General features: G+C 40.2%; 1 protein-coding gene across 3 annotated transcripts in view; it reads right to left on the bottom strand.

Moving 5' to 3' along the window:
• The window catches only part of slc36a1 (solute carrier family 36 member 1), a 45,215-nt gene that overhangs the window by 13,915 nt on the left and 15,936 nt on the right, over positions 1-15,364 (bottom strand). For 2 of the 3 annotated variants that reach the window (XM_071506978.1, XM_071506980.1), the window contains exon 11: positions 13,526-13,695. In XM_071506978.1, the coding sequence (XP_071363079.1) occupies positions 13,526-13,695 (170 nt within the window). Of the gene's footprint in view, positions 1-1,950; positions 2,072-13,525; positions 13,696-15,364 lie in introns of those variants that run through there. The other variant, XM_071506981.1, reaches the window with a different exon arrangement.

Genomic DNA, 15,364 nt, shown 5'->3' with positions numbered 1-15,364 from the left:
TCGATCTCACCTGACAAAAACAAACAATCTATGGGCATCTCTATCAACTAGGCAGCTTCAAAAGGGGATAAAAAGCATTGAGAGGTTGATGGATTAAGTAAAACAGCCAGAGCTGCTCACAGACTTTCTTGCCTGCTCAAACGAATAAGTCAGCTCATTTAAAAAACACAAAACAAAAAAAAAAAATGATGAAAAGCTGAGTGGTTTTCTGAAGAGTTGTACTGATTTTAACTTCATGTGCATAAAAACTGCACAACTACACAACAACCCCATGGTAACGATCCCTGACGCACTAATTGATACAAGGTGTAACCAAACCATTCAAAGCATGCTGTGTGTGAATGCATGTTACTTCACTGTTGCACTCATTGTAAGCCACTGTACAAATGCCAAATGATAGCACAAAGGTACGAACACCACATGGAACAAAAGCTCACATTAAATGTCAAATTAAAAACAAGGACACACTACATTACAGCCTTCTAACAGTCTACGAAGACTGAATTACCCAGGCATATGAAAACACACCTCCCAGTGTTGAACTTAAATAACAGAGATTTAGCTTTGAACAGCCGCCTGGCTTTTATGCCCGAGCAGGGAAATGAGAGCCAGCAGAGAGCGAGTGGAGTGAAGAAGGCACAGTGTGGCCTTCAGGGTGGAATTACAATGAATGCAACTGTTTACCTTCTGAGCCAAAGCTGACAATTGTGAAAACTGATTGCTCTTAATTGTGTGGCTACGAGGGAAAGTATGATAAATAAGGATGTCTGCTGCTTGTTTAGAGTGTGGCTTCATGAATAAATCCATATCAATCTCTTCTAAAACTATCATTTTGACATTATTACGTACGTCATGAGCAAAATAGAAAGCAGAACGCAGAGTGAGCAATCATGTTTCCTGTTTAAGATGGAAAAGTCCATATCAGATTATGAAGACAAACATGGGGAGTGGGGGATTTTGTAACATTATTATATTTTATGGTTCAGATATAAGCAAAGACATTAGGCAGCAGTTGAAAGTTTTATTTTTCACGTGCCATGGTAAAACGTATCAATGAAATTTTTTGGGGATGATCTTGAGGTTGACAGGAGTAAGTTGAAATTTGTAGAAACAGAAAATCTGAGTATGATAAAAAAAGAAATAACAACATTCTCCTGTGACACAGGAACTAACCTAGAGATGTCCAATGCATCAGCTATATCTTGTAAAGGGATTCTGAAATCAAACATGGCTCTCAATCATCCCAATAGCAAGGTATGAAAAAATAAAACCAAATCACATGTCGTAAAAAAATGCTCTCTGCTGACACAAAACAGATACAGCGAATGAATGTAAAGGTAGAAAGGGCATTAACAATCAAATAAGTGAAGGGGAAAAAATTACATACAGTGATGATTTTGATACACAACGCAAAACTACACACCACAGCATGATGAGCTGCCAGTCTTTCTTTGTGGCGCATTGCGCAGCATCAAAATGTCATAAAGAAATCTTTCAAGCCCGCCATGTCGTTTGCGGGAAATGTAACATTTCATTGTGTGATACCTGTCAGACGTCCCCAAAAATGAAACAAACACAAAAAGACATGCAGGAGTCATTCAAACGATGACAAAACTAAACATCTAAAGCCCCTGGAGGCTGCCATGTTTATTAGTCCCTTAATTTATTTTGACTGAACAAACATGAGGAAAGGCAATAAACAGGTTTATCCTCTAGGGTGCATAAATGCTCTCAGCATGTTATCAGACAAACTAGTTATTAGATATCTAGGTAATCGACTTTTTCATTTTAATTTTTACCTGTGAATGGTGCTACAGAAAACTCTTACAGTTACCAAAAAATTTCCCATGCCTAAGTGGAAATGTTGGCCTGACAGGGGTGCTAGAGAAAAGGGTCGACATTAAAGGACAACATGAAACATTATGATTCATCCTCAGGGCACAACAAATATCCTTATATAACATCATGGGAGTTTTCTCAGTAATTGTTACGATATATGACTCTGGACCCAAGTGTTGTACAGATGGAGGATCCCAGTGGACTCTTCACTTTATCTCCTCATCAAAAGAGGCTGAAGATAAATAACAGGAAAAAACAATGGGATCAGAGAGAGTGACTGTTGTCCTTGATTTGATATCATGCCAACCTGTCTATAAGAGCTCTCAGGTGCTACACCAGGATTTTGAGGTGCAAGACAGGCTTTAATGACGACAGCAATTTCAAACAGCCAGGACCTGCATGTCCTGCTCTTTTTTCCTGTTTTGTGCCAAAAAAGACACTTCAGAAATACAGACTGCAGAAAGGAGTTTGAGATTGAGAAAGTTCTTCACACAAGTCCTGGTGTCATAGAACAAGGATGAAGAAAACTGGCCAGGGTCAGAGTGTTCTGTTTGGTCCTGTTTGACATTTTGCTGACTCTCCTGTGTATAAAGCGGCACTACTGCTGCTATGCAGTTCTCTTGCTGGGAATGTGCAAACTCTCAAAACTTGAAAACTCAAAAGCCCTGTCATGTCACGATGCTAAGCTAGACACACCATGCTCATATTACCCAGCTCAGCCAGTCTGTGATTCTTTATACCAGAGGATAGCAAGAGGATGAGAGTCAAAGATCAAATGTTGCTGACTTAAGCTTTCTTTTTTCTGGACAGAACATTGATTTTCTAATGTAGGGAAGTTGTGTTTCTTTTATGTGGTTCAATTTCTTGATTTCTGTTCTCAGAGAGGGTTTACCACCATTGAAGAAAATCTTAATTTTCCAAATAAGAGGCTTCAGGACAAATTTCAAAATTACACCTCATTGTGATTTAGACCCATATCCCACCGTGTGGAGCTTATTGGGGTCTTAGGTGATACTCAGAGTGATATTAGGACTGTGCGTAAAAACACAGCCACTTCATTAATTTCAATGAGAGCACTGCGTTGGTAGTGGTCTGTTAGCAGGGATGTCATCATCACAAAGGAAGATATGAACATCATATGGCCAATCTGATATATCCCTCTGATATTCCACTTCTGTTTATAAAAAATACATCAAATATGTTTTTAACATATCACATTTTAAATACAATGCATTTTGAGTTGCTGCTATGAACTGAAAATAAAATAAAAGAACTTGCCATGCTCCAAGGTAAGGGTTACAGATTCCTATACCCACTGGCGTCGTTACAATTTTTAGGGCCTAAAACTTAGGTCACAGGCCAGAACATGTTGAGCTTCCATTATCTGGAAGCTGACAATCAGAAAACACAGAGGCTGAGAATAGAGAGAAAACAGAGGAAGAGTGAAAGTGAGGGAAGATGGAGTTGGAGGGAGAGGCTGACCTTCCCCACCCAGCAGGAGGTCCATGCTAAAGACAGAAATCCTCAGGCTGACCTGTCTGCTCAGAGTCCGGCTACACTCGCCGTGCTTCTTTTAGCTCGGCTGACACACTAAGTGCGGTGGTTTGGATGTTTGCGGACAGAGCTTGTCATTCAAAGATAAGGCCAGTTTAAAAACGTGACTTGCACATTCAGACGCTGTGTTCTGATTTGTTTCTCAGATGTGACCTTTAGGGCTGACTGTTCTTCCTGTCATCTCCAAATGATCAGACTCACGCAAGAACTGTTACCTTACTTTACAATGGGTGCTGTTGTAATGACAAGGACTTGAATGTCTGTGTGTGCTAACAGGTGGAAAAGAATAGAAAAAAGGGATGTAACCTCTCACTATTGAGACCACACCAGTGTTCAACTGTTGTGTTGAATTACACAGTATCACAAACAGCGGCCTAATCCAAAGAACCTGTTCCTTCTCTTTACCATTAAACCAAGTTTACTTTCTTTTGAGTTTATATAAACTTTATGGCCAAATGTTTGTGGACACACTCGTCCACTGGGCTTGACCTCTTAGTTCCAATAAAGGGAAATCTTAATGGTAGATCATATATTATGCTTTGTCTCAATTGTCATGACCCATTAAGATTCATCCTACAACACTTTGTGGGGGCCGTGGCGCTAAGACTGGAAATACCTTTGGGAACACTGACTGTGAATTAGATCTTATCATACAGCATCAGTGCTGGATCTCACTGATGCTTTTGTGGCTGAATGTGAGCAAATCCCTGCAGCTATGTTCAATATCAGGTGGAAAGCCTGAAACCACAAGAGTGGAGGTTGTTATGGAAGCAGAGTGATGCCCATAGAGTCTGACTCAAGTTCAACAATCAAATATGGGTGCTATGTTTGGATGTGAGCATACTTATGACCACGTGGGGTACCTAATTTATTTTGTTTAATTAAGTTGAGACAGATTTTCTTATAACTTGAAAGTAACAGACAAATTACACAGAAAAAGTGCTTAAAATTATTTCATTTTAAGATAATTTAGCCAAATAAATGAGCAAATTGTGCAGAAAAAATAAGTCCAAATTTCCCCATAATTCACTGCTGGACTGCTTTTCTCTCTCTATTCATGTAATTCATTGTCGCTTCTTAGATATTATTACATTGCCTTTCAGAAGGTGCTTTCTAAAATAGATGTTTAGACCTACAGTGGGTTCATTACATCACATCTAATCTTTGATCCAGTGCCTCTCACAGACACAAGGTAGTTTAGACAAGCTGAAACAGGCACAGAGAGCAAAGGCCAAACAACAGAGATGAATCAGCTCCACAAGAAGTAAAGGTGAATGTGTGCACACATCATGTTTCTGAAAGGGTAAAAAATATGACAGCACTATAGTCCGAAAACATGCAGCATGCATCCCCAGTGGCATGCCACCTTTGTGCCACAGTGCTCCAGGATGAAGAACAAAAAAAAAAAAGCAGAAAGAAGAAGAGAAGGCTCACGCGACATCCTCACGTCCTCTCTTGTTCCCATCAACAGCTTAACAACACACGCTAGCTGCTCAACTCAAGCCTGTGGCAAAGTGACTCAGACAAAGGAAGCAGTTTCAAAGAGAAAATGAAATGACCAGTGCAGCCAATGTAGTTGCTACACAGACAGGAGCAAATCACTGAATTTGTTTTTTCTTATTTCTCAGTAAGCATGGGTACATGGGTGAATATGACTTATTATGGAAAGCAGGAGCTGTCTAGACTTGGGTTGGATTTCCTATTAAAGTTGTTATTGTGTGGAGAATATTTGTGTCATTACAGCATACTTCAAATTATTCTGATGGCAAAGCTTTGTATTTGCAGAAAACTGGATAATGTGGCGAAAATTGGCGCTGTCTGTGTGTTGTTTACGACCCAGTCATCTGAGTCCTCAGTTCACACCCGAGGGGTGAAGATGTTTGGCGGGCGGTTTTGGGGTGAATTGCTCCCTACCACTGGGAGTTGTCAAAGCCAGAACTCTTCAAATCATACATATATAAACATCATGACACACAGATTTCTCACAACCTTGGTTGGGTAAGAGATAAAGAGGGGATTTTTATGCTGATATTGTGGTAGATAGGCTGTTGGCTGGGATGACGCAGAGTTCAGCCTTCGAGAGGTTTAGCTGAAGGTGGCGTTCCTCCACCCATGTGGATATGTCTTAGAGAAAAACAGAGATCCATGCTGAGACTGTGGGGTCATCTAGCAGGAATGACGTGATTAATGCAGCCTTAATATTTATGTAACGTTGTAGTAAATGCTACCTCGCTATCAACTGCAATTTTATAGGTTGATATAGTATATCAAGGTCCATTCCTGTGTGGTTGTTTCAGAAATCTATATCTACTACTGTTGGTCAAGATTCAACTTCACCAAAGGGTTTAACGGTAAGAATTTACTCTGAGTGCTCATTTGAGAATTATTAACTGATCAAACAGCAATAGAAGGACTCAGCCTTCAGGCAATCCTTGTCAGACCCCGTAATATAATGCTATCATGGCAAGTACAACTACAAGAAACAAGGCAAATCCATGTAGCATTCCTACAACTGCTACTCAGAGACTCTCTGATCCAAAACAACAGTAACAGCAACACTAAGCTCCTCCATCCCTCGGCTTATCTCTAGTGAATTAGAAGAGAGAGTTCACTTCAAAAGAAATCTCCCTGCATTGAAATGAACTGACCTTTCGAGAGAGAGTATAAGTCACAGCGCAGCTCAGCAGAGAGAGGGAGAGTTTGCTCAAGGCTGTCCTCTCTTTTAACTCTTATCTGACTGCTCAAGCTCAAACTGAGAGAAATGGCGGGGAAAGACAAGGGTTTGTTGTTGTAGCAACTGGGAAAACTGAGTAGCATCAAGGTTCATTTTGCAGTTCTGCCACTTAAAGGCCCTCCTAGGTAAAATCAGGAAAAATGAGAAAAAATTGGTCAATATTGCAGTTTCTGTGACATTTTCCACCATCATTTGAAAGACATTTTGACATTGCAGATGGTCTGTCAGCCAACTGATCTCACATTAAGTAAAAACATTTGAAAATGTTAACCAAGTGGGCAAATATGCTCCACACGTCCAGACAGGACATGAAAATAGTACAATTCTCCCTCACTGTTAAGATTGAGACATTCAAATCTTAACAACTTCATCAGTTAAACTTCTAACATGAAATATCCTTTAGGGCTAACGTTAGGGCTCCACTACTTTTCTAAACACTCACAGAAGTCTCTCTGGATATTACTGTTGGAGTTTAGTGTCTATGTGATGACGTTTCATCGTGAGTTTTATACGCATTTTACATTTTTAAACATTCAGAACAACATTAAAAACCAAAACCTGCTCTATGTAAAGCTGTCAAAGGTTTAGCTTCTTTGTATGCTGTCAGGCTGTCTTTCGCTGCACACTCAGATCATTTTTTAACCACAGACCAAGAGAGGAAAACTCACATTGGTCAAATACGGCAGCCGTAGTGTAGCAAAGACAAAAGCTTCTCCCTCCTGACAGACAAGAACCCACATTATTCAAAGACTCTCAGAGGCACTCTCTTCAAGATTTACTCTACTCATACGCAGACGATGATGCTAAGCTTCAATCTCATTTTGTATTCGGATTCAAAACCAAAAGCAATCTCCTGCTCCTAGATGTGCATGTAGAAGCAACTCCATTCCCCCTCCATTCCCCTGCCCCTTGCCTCCTTCATTCAAGTATGCATCAGTGGGATCTCACTGAACGCAAGTCTTTTTCTTGCTGCCGCACCATCTCCACATTCACAACACACACTCTGCTCAGTGCCAATGAAACCACAGGCGGCCTCGCAAATGACCTGCAGACATGAAGTGGCACATGTATGCATTTATTCCCTTTTATTAGCTTATCAACATGCATGTGCAGAAACCTGTGCAGCGTGGCAAATGTCATCTGCATAATTCTCTATAGGTTCCAATCACAGCTAATAAAGGAAATGAAGATCCTGGGGCTAATAAGCGCTGTGGTTCTGTAACTCAATAACTCTGCCGTGACTTGAGCTTTTATTCCATGTGAAGTGCAGTGAGGAGCGAATGGCAATGAACTGAAGCTGGCCACTTCTTGGTGGGAATGAGATTTGCCATTTGTAACTGTTTATCCGTCAAATTATGTCGAGGATAAAACCAGCTCTAGATTCACAATAGATCATACATAGAACGTACATAGAACATGATGCCTACCCACAAAGTAAAACCTTTTGTATATTGTCAGCTGCATTGGTTACATATCTCACTATACACATGGGGCTATGTATGACAAATACAGTAGACATAATTAAAGACAGAAGAAAACTTAAAACCACCAAAATTTATTGCAGAAAAATGAGCCTGATACTCTGAGTCTGATAGGAGGTAGTTTTACAATACATCTGGTAAATTGACCTTTGAGTTGAGATTACTTTGTCTGAGAGCTCATTTTAGTAGGAATAAAATAATCATAGATAGTACAGTGTTTCCATCCACCTGTCTTTATGCGCATTTTCAATTTGTACAGACAAAACAATTTGGGAGGAGGAAAATAAAATCTTGAAAGGTAAAAGGGAAAAGTTGAAGTCAAAATGTGCCTTTTACATTCCTTAAATTAAAACATGAAACAAACATAAATGCTGTTTAAGATTTGACTGTTTTCATTTCAGCATTTTGTTCTTCACTCTTCTGCAATAGTTTAATGTCAGCGGACTACAAATTAGTACCACCAGCTGTTTCTCTTGATGACCCAGCTTTAAATATTCGCATATATATGTTAATCTTCAGCAAACTGCAATTTGGAGCAAAGGATAAAAGGATCAGTTCAACACACCACTATGCTACTGATCTGATAATCAGTCTACAAATATGTATTCTTTGTAAACACAATGTGGACGTGAGCTTCCATCCTCCTCGTTACTTGTAGACTGGCCATCGATTTCAGTGTGCCTGCTCCAACACGATTACCTCTTCAATTCCTTGTTCTTGAAAAAATAACATGTTTTGAAGGCCTCATTTAACATTTTTTGTTCTTTAAACAGCATCTACAACAGTGACCGTGGCTCAATTTAGAATGAGTTACGGGATAGTGTCATCCATCCAAAATTTTATTTGTGCCATCAATCACATTTTGCTAGAATGTAATCAAAGCAAAAATCATGCTCACTGGAAAGATCAATGGAACTCCTCTTGAACTAGTTTGTTGACTGTGCTGACTGGATTCAACCATTTAACAGCTGCTTAAGAAGCACTCTGTATCTATCCATTCATCCATTCATTTTCCACCACTTTCCATAAGTTTTTTTATCCAGGTCTGGGTTTTTTTCTTGTAGAAGGTAGCCCAAATGTCTTCATCTGCAACAACGTCCTCTGGCTCTTTCTGGTGGATGGTGAGGTGATCCCAGGCAAGGTGGGATCCAAAGTGTGTTTTGGGTTTGACCTGTAATTTCCTACCAATCAGCATGACCACTATACCTCCAGAGGGAACCCCCATGACAACCTCAACTGACTCTTTTCAATACTTGTGACTAATCAGACCTGCCTCCAGATGTTCAGATGACTACTCCAGATGACTACTCAGACCTGCCTCCAGATGTTTAAGCTTCTCATTCTGTATGTAGGAGAGAGCCAAGACATCATTGTATCCGTTATCTCATTCTTTCAGCTGCTCTCAAAAGCTCACAAAGGACAGGTGAGGGCTGGAATCTAGAATGATCTGTAGATGGAGAATTTAAGCTTTATACTCAGCGTCTTCTTAACTGTGACCATCTGTACCAGATGGCCTCACTATCACTGCAGATGCTGCACCAGCCATCCCTTTAATATTCAGTCTTGCCTTCACTTTTGAACAAGACTTCAAGACAGGGGGGGGCGACCAGTTTTTTCAGAAGAGTAACAATGGCCTCAAACTTGGAGCTGCTGTTCTCATCAAACAGCAACTTGCTAGAAATTGAGCAAAGGGGAATTAAATGAGTGTCCCAACTGAACATCCTGTCATTCAGTGTTCATGCACTGATTGATATTATAAAACAGGCAGCAGTATTACTGAAATAGACATTAAATTACAAAACTGATGTGAAAATGAACTCAGCATGAGAAGAGCAAAATAGCAAAATAAGTTGTAAAATCCATCAGTGGTGCAGCCTGTGAGAGAAAAGGATACACTCTTGTTCCATCCTAACTAGGGCTGTCAATCGATTAAAATATTTCATCACAATTAATCGCTGTCCATAGACTGTCCATAGTTAACTCGCGATTAATCGCAAATTAATCACACATTTTTACATCTGTTCCAAATGTAGTTTAATGGGATATTTTTCAAGTTTTTATTATTCTTATCATTATGGGAGTGGACAAATATGCAAATGTATGTTTATTATTATAGCAAAAGTCCAAAACAATGACAAATTCTGTCCAGAATATTCTCCAGAATAACCTCAAAGGTGCCGCATGCTCAAAAAATAAGCTGAAAGCCTAAAATGGTGCACTCATTCCCTAGATTCTGCACACTTAAAGTAAATACTCACACACAATGTAACTGTGTATACACACATCCCTCACATGAGGGAAAAATAGGGCTCACAAAAACAAAACTCCCTTCTACTAAGTGAGATCAAAACAGGGAGATACAAAAAAGAAATGAACTTAACTTCAAAAAGACCCTTTTCTTTATCCATTTGAGAAGGTTTGTTTCTGCCTGCCTTCCACAACATTACTGTTGAGTTGCTTCCTGACTTCCCAAACTATGGGGGCCGGCCAAAGGTCATAATCACAGAACGTGCATGCATTAATGGAGCGTCAAAAAAATGAGTGGTGTTAAAAGGAATTTGCGTTAACTTTGACAGCCCTAGTCCTAATATCTATAACTGTTGTTTTGTCGGAATGATTAAAATCTTTTTAACAGATAGATGAAGTCAGCAAGGTTATGTGTTCCATATCTAAAAAAAGGGCTTAGGTCATGCTAGAGGTCACAGTCTGATGAAGCCTAAAGAACTACATCATCAGCAAAATCCAGGATGCGATCTTGAGGTCACCATACTGGACACACTCCGCTCCTAAGGTGCATTTAGAGTTTCTGTTCATGAATAATTGGTCATAAAGACTGAACCTGGCAGAGTCCAGTACCCACCAGAAATGTGCTTGACCTCTTGCCAAGAATTTACACATTCACTCCATTTATACAAGGAGTGGATGGCTAGCAGCCCCAGCACACCATATTCCTTATACCATACACAAAGCACAATCATCACAAGACCAGGTAGACTGGATAGGAAAACTACTTTAGTAAGAGTAAAGAGCTGCTCCATGATTACACAGATCTGAGGCTCAGAAATTGCCTTTGCCTCCTGAGCAGGCTTAGCAGTGTGATGCCCTGATAAATGTAGCACATCTTCTAGTTCCCCTTTTAAAAGTGGGAAAAAAAATGCCACCTGCACCTGCCAGTCCGCTGGGACTGTCCTGACCTGTTTTTGTAGGTGTATTATACCTTATATTTACACATTTCTGTGTTTGCACAATGGTCTTCAAAAGATGCAACTGCTGGTGGGTACCTCCAGTTGAAGTGTTTTAAGGAGAAATCAAAACAAAGCTGAAGTGTCCTGGTAATTAAAGGGTAATCAAAATAGGAAAGTATGCTTCCATTGCCTTACAGTGTAAGCAGATTATTTAGTTGGTATAACTTTGATAACAGCTCATGAGCTCTGTAAAAATCATACTAAACAAAATCTAGCCTGACTTTTAACTGCATTTGTTTAATTGGGGGAGTGGAAATCTCAACCCTGGGAGCTTTAATGTGAATATAATGATCGGTGAATGAGAAGAAGTCTGCCCCCTACTGACCTCAACGTGCCTCAGCACTTCCACACTGAATCACAGCGGTATAGACCGGGGACGCTCTAGACAACAACAGAGTTAAAGCATCAGCATTCCTGGCTGAATGGGAATCAATAGCAATTGGAGGATTAATGCTGCTATGAATAGCCCAGCAGAGCTATTACAGGGAACTGTTTGCTGCTGCATGAAAGCAGGAATGGAGGGGGGGGTGTGAGTTAACGACACACATCGCTGTTAAGTTGCAAGGTTTCATTTTCATTCACATGACACCTACTCCATCATAGAGAGAGGCCAGGGAGCAAGTGTCACACACATACATGTCCGCGTGAACATGCATTCAACTGCAGATGCACACAAACACTTTCAGAAATACACACACATTCCTTGAGATACACAGGCAATCAACTGTTAGCCTACAGAAACACACACCTGAAGAAATTCTAACCTGAGCATCCTCCCAACTATGACGAGTACACACACTCACAAACACACAAAACTGCATTGTGGTGGTGTAGAAAAAGAAAAAGAAATAATCATAAAACACTCAACTGACTGCTTACTTTAGAGACTGGCACTCTGGAGTTTATAGCATTTTTTAATACGTTACAGGACTAATTTGCCTAATCTTCACAGTTCCTCAGATGCGGTGGAAACTCTAACAGGAAAGCACAAAGGGGACCTTTAGTTACTTGTTTAGTTCCTGCTACTCCATAGTACCTGGAAATAATTGGTTGCAAAGGGCTAGTAGTTGTAGCAGTTCAGTAATTCCTCAGGGACTGACTCCCACCACTCACTTTAACTGATCGAGCAAATCAGCTGAAACTACTGTAACTGAGGGATAAAAGGCATCTAAGCCAATCAAAGATTCAAACCCGCAACACTCTGAGAATCTGCTTCTCTGATCTCAAGGTTTCCGGGATGAGCACAAACGTGGTTGCAATTATTCAATTTTCTCTGGTAAATTACTTCATCTTCCATTTTTTACCTCTGTATGATTTTTTTTTTTTTTAGACAAAGGCGAATACAAGAAGAGAAGGAAGACTTTGGGATGACAGTTAGTGGCTGGACAAATCTCCTTCGCCTCAGCCTATATTTTTAAGATAAGAAACCTTGTCAGGCAGACAGGCTAATTTTTTCCACTTTAATGTGAGGGCTGAGACGGACACCTGTACTGGAGTGCCTGGGTAACACGGTGAAAAGAAGAGGCAGCTTGTAGATGTGGTCCACTCTCACATTTTGAGCTACTTTATATTTTGTTTGCATCACAGATCGAAGTTCAAAAGCTTTACAGCAGCAGCAGACGCACAAAAGAGACACCAGTCTCTTGTTTCTGCGCAGGACTGAATTTAAGGTGTTGCACTGAACTTTCTGCATACGACTGTAGCAGAACATACAATGAATGGAACAAAAAAGTCACTGAGCTGGTTTGAAGGCTGGAGAATGCTTCTTGGAAAGCAAGGATGATCACAGACCATTCTGCATTTATGCACTGTGGCTGAACTTATAGTACAGGTGGAGGAGCCCTGGTTTATTTACTGACACTACAATCTCTGAGTCTTTCCTGCCAAACCAGTGGATTTTGGGTAGGCAAGTTGAGAACATCTCTTCCAAACAGAAAATTAAAACGCTACCATGTACACACCTCCATCAATCAGACACATCACACAGAAGACATTTGGAAGATGTCCTGTAGAGTACACTTGTTAAAAACAAAGTTTCTTTTCTGATAAAACATCTGCAAAGCTGATTGAAACCATTGGCACTTAGGTTTATGTTCATGTCACCTGTCACCTGTGTGCCCATGCACGTGACTGTGCATCCTTGTGCATGTGCACAGGAGCAAAGAGGGGACCCTCTACCAAAAACATGTCTCCATAGTTGCTAAATGTGGCTCAGGTGGTTTAGTCACTGACTAAAGAAATTTCATATTAATTCATTTAAAATGAGCAATACAAAATACACAGATGAGCACAGATATTATGATCACTCACAGATAAATCAAGTAACAACTCACAACTCATATCTCATAACAACAGCACAAGTTCCGGGTCAGTTCTCATAGTCATTGTGCTGGATGAGGGAGAAATAGGCAGGTGTAAAAACCTGAGCCTCCCACAGATTATTCCCCTTTTTCTTTTGAAATGTAAGCAGAATTTCTCTCCTTGTTTCCTGCTGCACTACTTTGAGTACAAATCAAACAATGCAGGTTTGACTTGCGCAAAGAAGAATTTCAAAATACTTTGATACCACATTTGGCAAGAGATTTTTTTTTTTATCTCTTACTGCATCCACTAAGGTGATTGATCCCACTACATGGTATCCAGCACTTCTTTGTTGACCGGTTTATACTTACATGTGAAGACGACCAAGACCGTGCGAAGCAGAAGGTCGACAGCTGTCTCCCATCTCTGTGACACTCGGGCCACTACTGGTGGTATCAAGATCTCTGCTGGAACGTAGAACTGCAGGGCGAAGGTGATGAAAATACCAAAGCAGTACAGAAGCTTCACAGCCTGGTAAGTCCTGGAAACAATGACAGAGGAAGGAGGGGGAATTGACAGAAAGAAAGAGAGATGTGAGAAAGGGACAAAAGAAACAGACTTAAAATAGAGAAAACTAGATTAACCGCCTTGCAGTTGTTTGCCTCCACCAACCAGTCAAGTTGCAGGAAATATGTTCACAAATTGCCCTCCCTGAGTCACAGCATTGAATAATAGCCAGAGGTGTTTGTTGCAGAACATTATGAAGTCACAGTGAAGTTGCCCTTTGACCACCAGATTCTCATCAGTTCATCTTTGAGTCCAAGTGAAAGTTTCCCTCAAGGTGGTCTTGTGAGATCACAAGGGCAAAACCGTGCTCTGTGTGGTCATAGTGACCTTGTCCTTTGACCTTTGACTAACAATATCTATTCAGTTCATCCTCGAGTCCAAGTGGACATGTGTGCCAAACTTGAAGAAATTCCCTCAAGGGGCTGGTTCGAAACTATAATTTAACTATAGTTTAAATATATAACTATAAGGCATTGTAGTAAAAGTACTATAGTGAAGTATACACATTATAGTATACAAAAAAAGTGTTGTGTCGCAAAGTTAGAGCCGAAAAACACATGTCATGTCATGTTTAAATTAGTTTAGTGCACGGAAATGAATCTAATCAAAAACCTATCATAACACACAAAACAAGCATCAGTGCTAGGATCCATCAAAAACATATTACAGGATGAAGAGGAATCAGTTGGTAGCCCTTGTAAAACACATAATAAACGCTGACTGTCTACTGCTCACTTTTTTCAAATACCGATACTGGCAATTACAGTGTTTCGGTTTTCAACCTCATTAAACAGCTTATTTGTTCCACTGATTAGCGACATCGGTCCAGTCATATGGGAGGCATTTCAAAAGACGTCGGTCTACTGCAGCTGTGATGATGGTAACAAGTAATGGGCAAACAAATCTAATTGGCGTCTTTGGTTCTACTAACTTTATTATCTCTGAAAAAGAAAAGGAAATGAGCTCGCAGAAGGAATAAAATGAGGACACATCATGGTTGGGCTTTTTCATCAGAGGGATGAAGATGAACGGTGATAATAACAGCGGCTGTGAACCAGACCAGATGACACACACCACAAATTTGTCTAAGATGTTAGTTTGCTCTGTGTACGTAGGCAAAGATTATTTTCCTAACCTACTTTTTATGTGTAATGCCTGGAGATTTATTAGCTTTCAGTCTGCATGTGCTGGGCTCTGCAGAGATGACACTGCCTATTAAATAGAAGTAATAATTGAAAAAGTTTCCCTATCCATGGCACAATGATACAATAACATACCTATTTTACAGACTAATTCTCAACTTGCTGATGGGTCCTGGGACAAAAGTGAGCAACTAGGCCCCTGTTAACCCCCGTTAACTTCATCTGTAGTTTCTGCGTCTGTGTGTCCGCAACATTTATGACTGTGTTGACTGGACACACGGAGTGTATGTGCACCTTTTTTAAACTAAAGATTAGGCCTCAAATTAATGGCCAGGAAAGTTTAAAAGCCTTTTGCTCTACATGTTGAAACATAGATAAGTTAAATCGTAACTGAACTGGAGAGAGTTAGAAAAGAGCAGCAAACTGTCCAGCATCAAGTCCTGCTAATCAGGGGCTCAAATGCTGCAAATCAGACACCTACATCTATTTGGGGAATGTTGA

The sequence above is a fragment of the Trachinotus anak genome, unplaced genomic scaffold (assembly GCF_046630095.1).
Source record: "Trachinotus anak isolate AG129_WGS33_773 ecotype Australia unplaced genomic scaffold, CSIRO_AGI_Tana_v1 ptg000021l, whole genome shotgun sequence".
NCBI lineage: Eukaryota > Metazoa > Chordata > Actinopteri > Carangiformes > Carangidae > Trachinotus > Trachinotus anak.
Note: the sequence above shows the minus strand (reverse complement) of the source record. Positions and strands in the feature narration are given on the sequence as shown.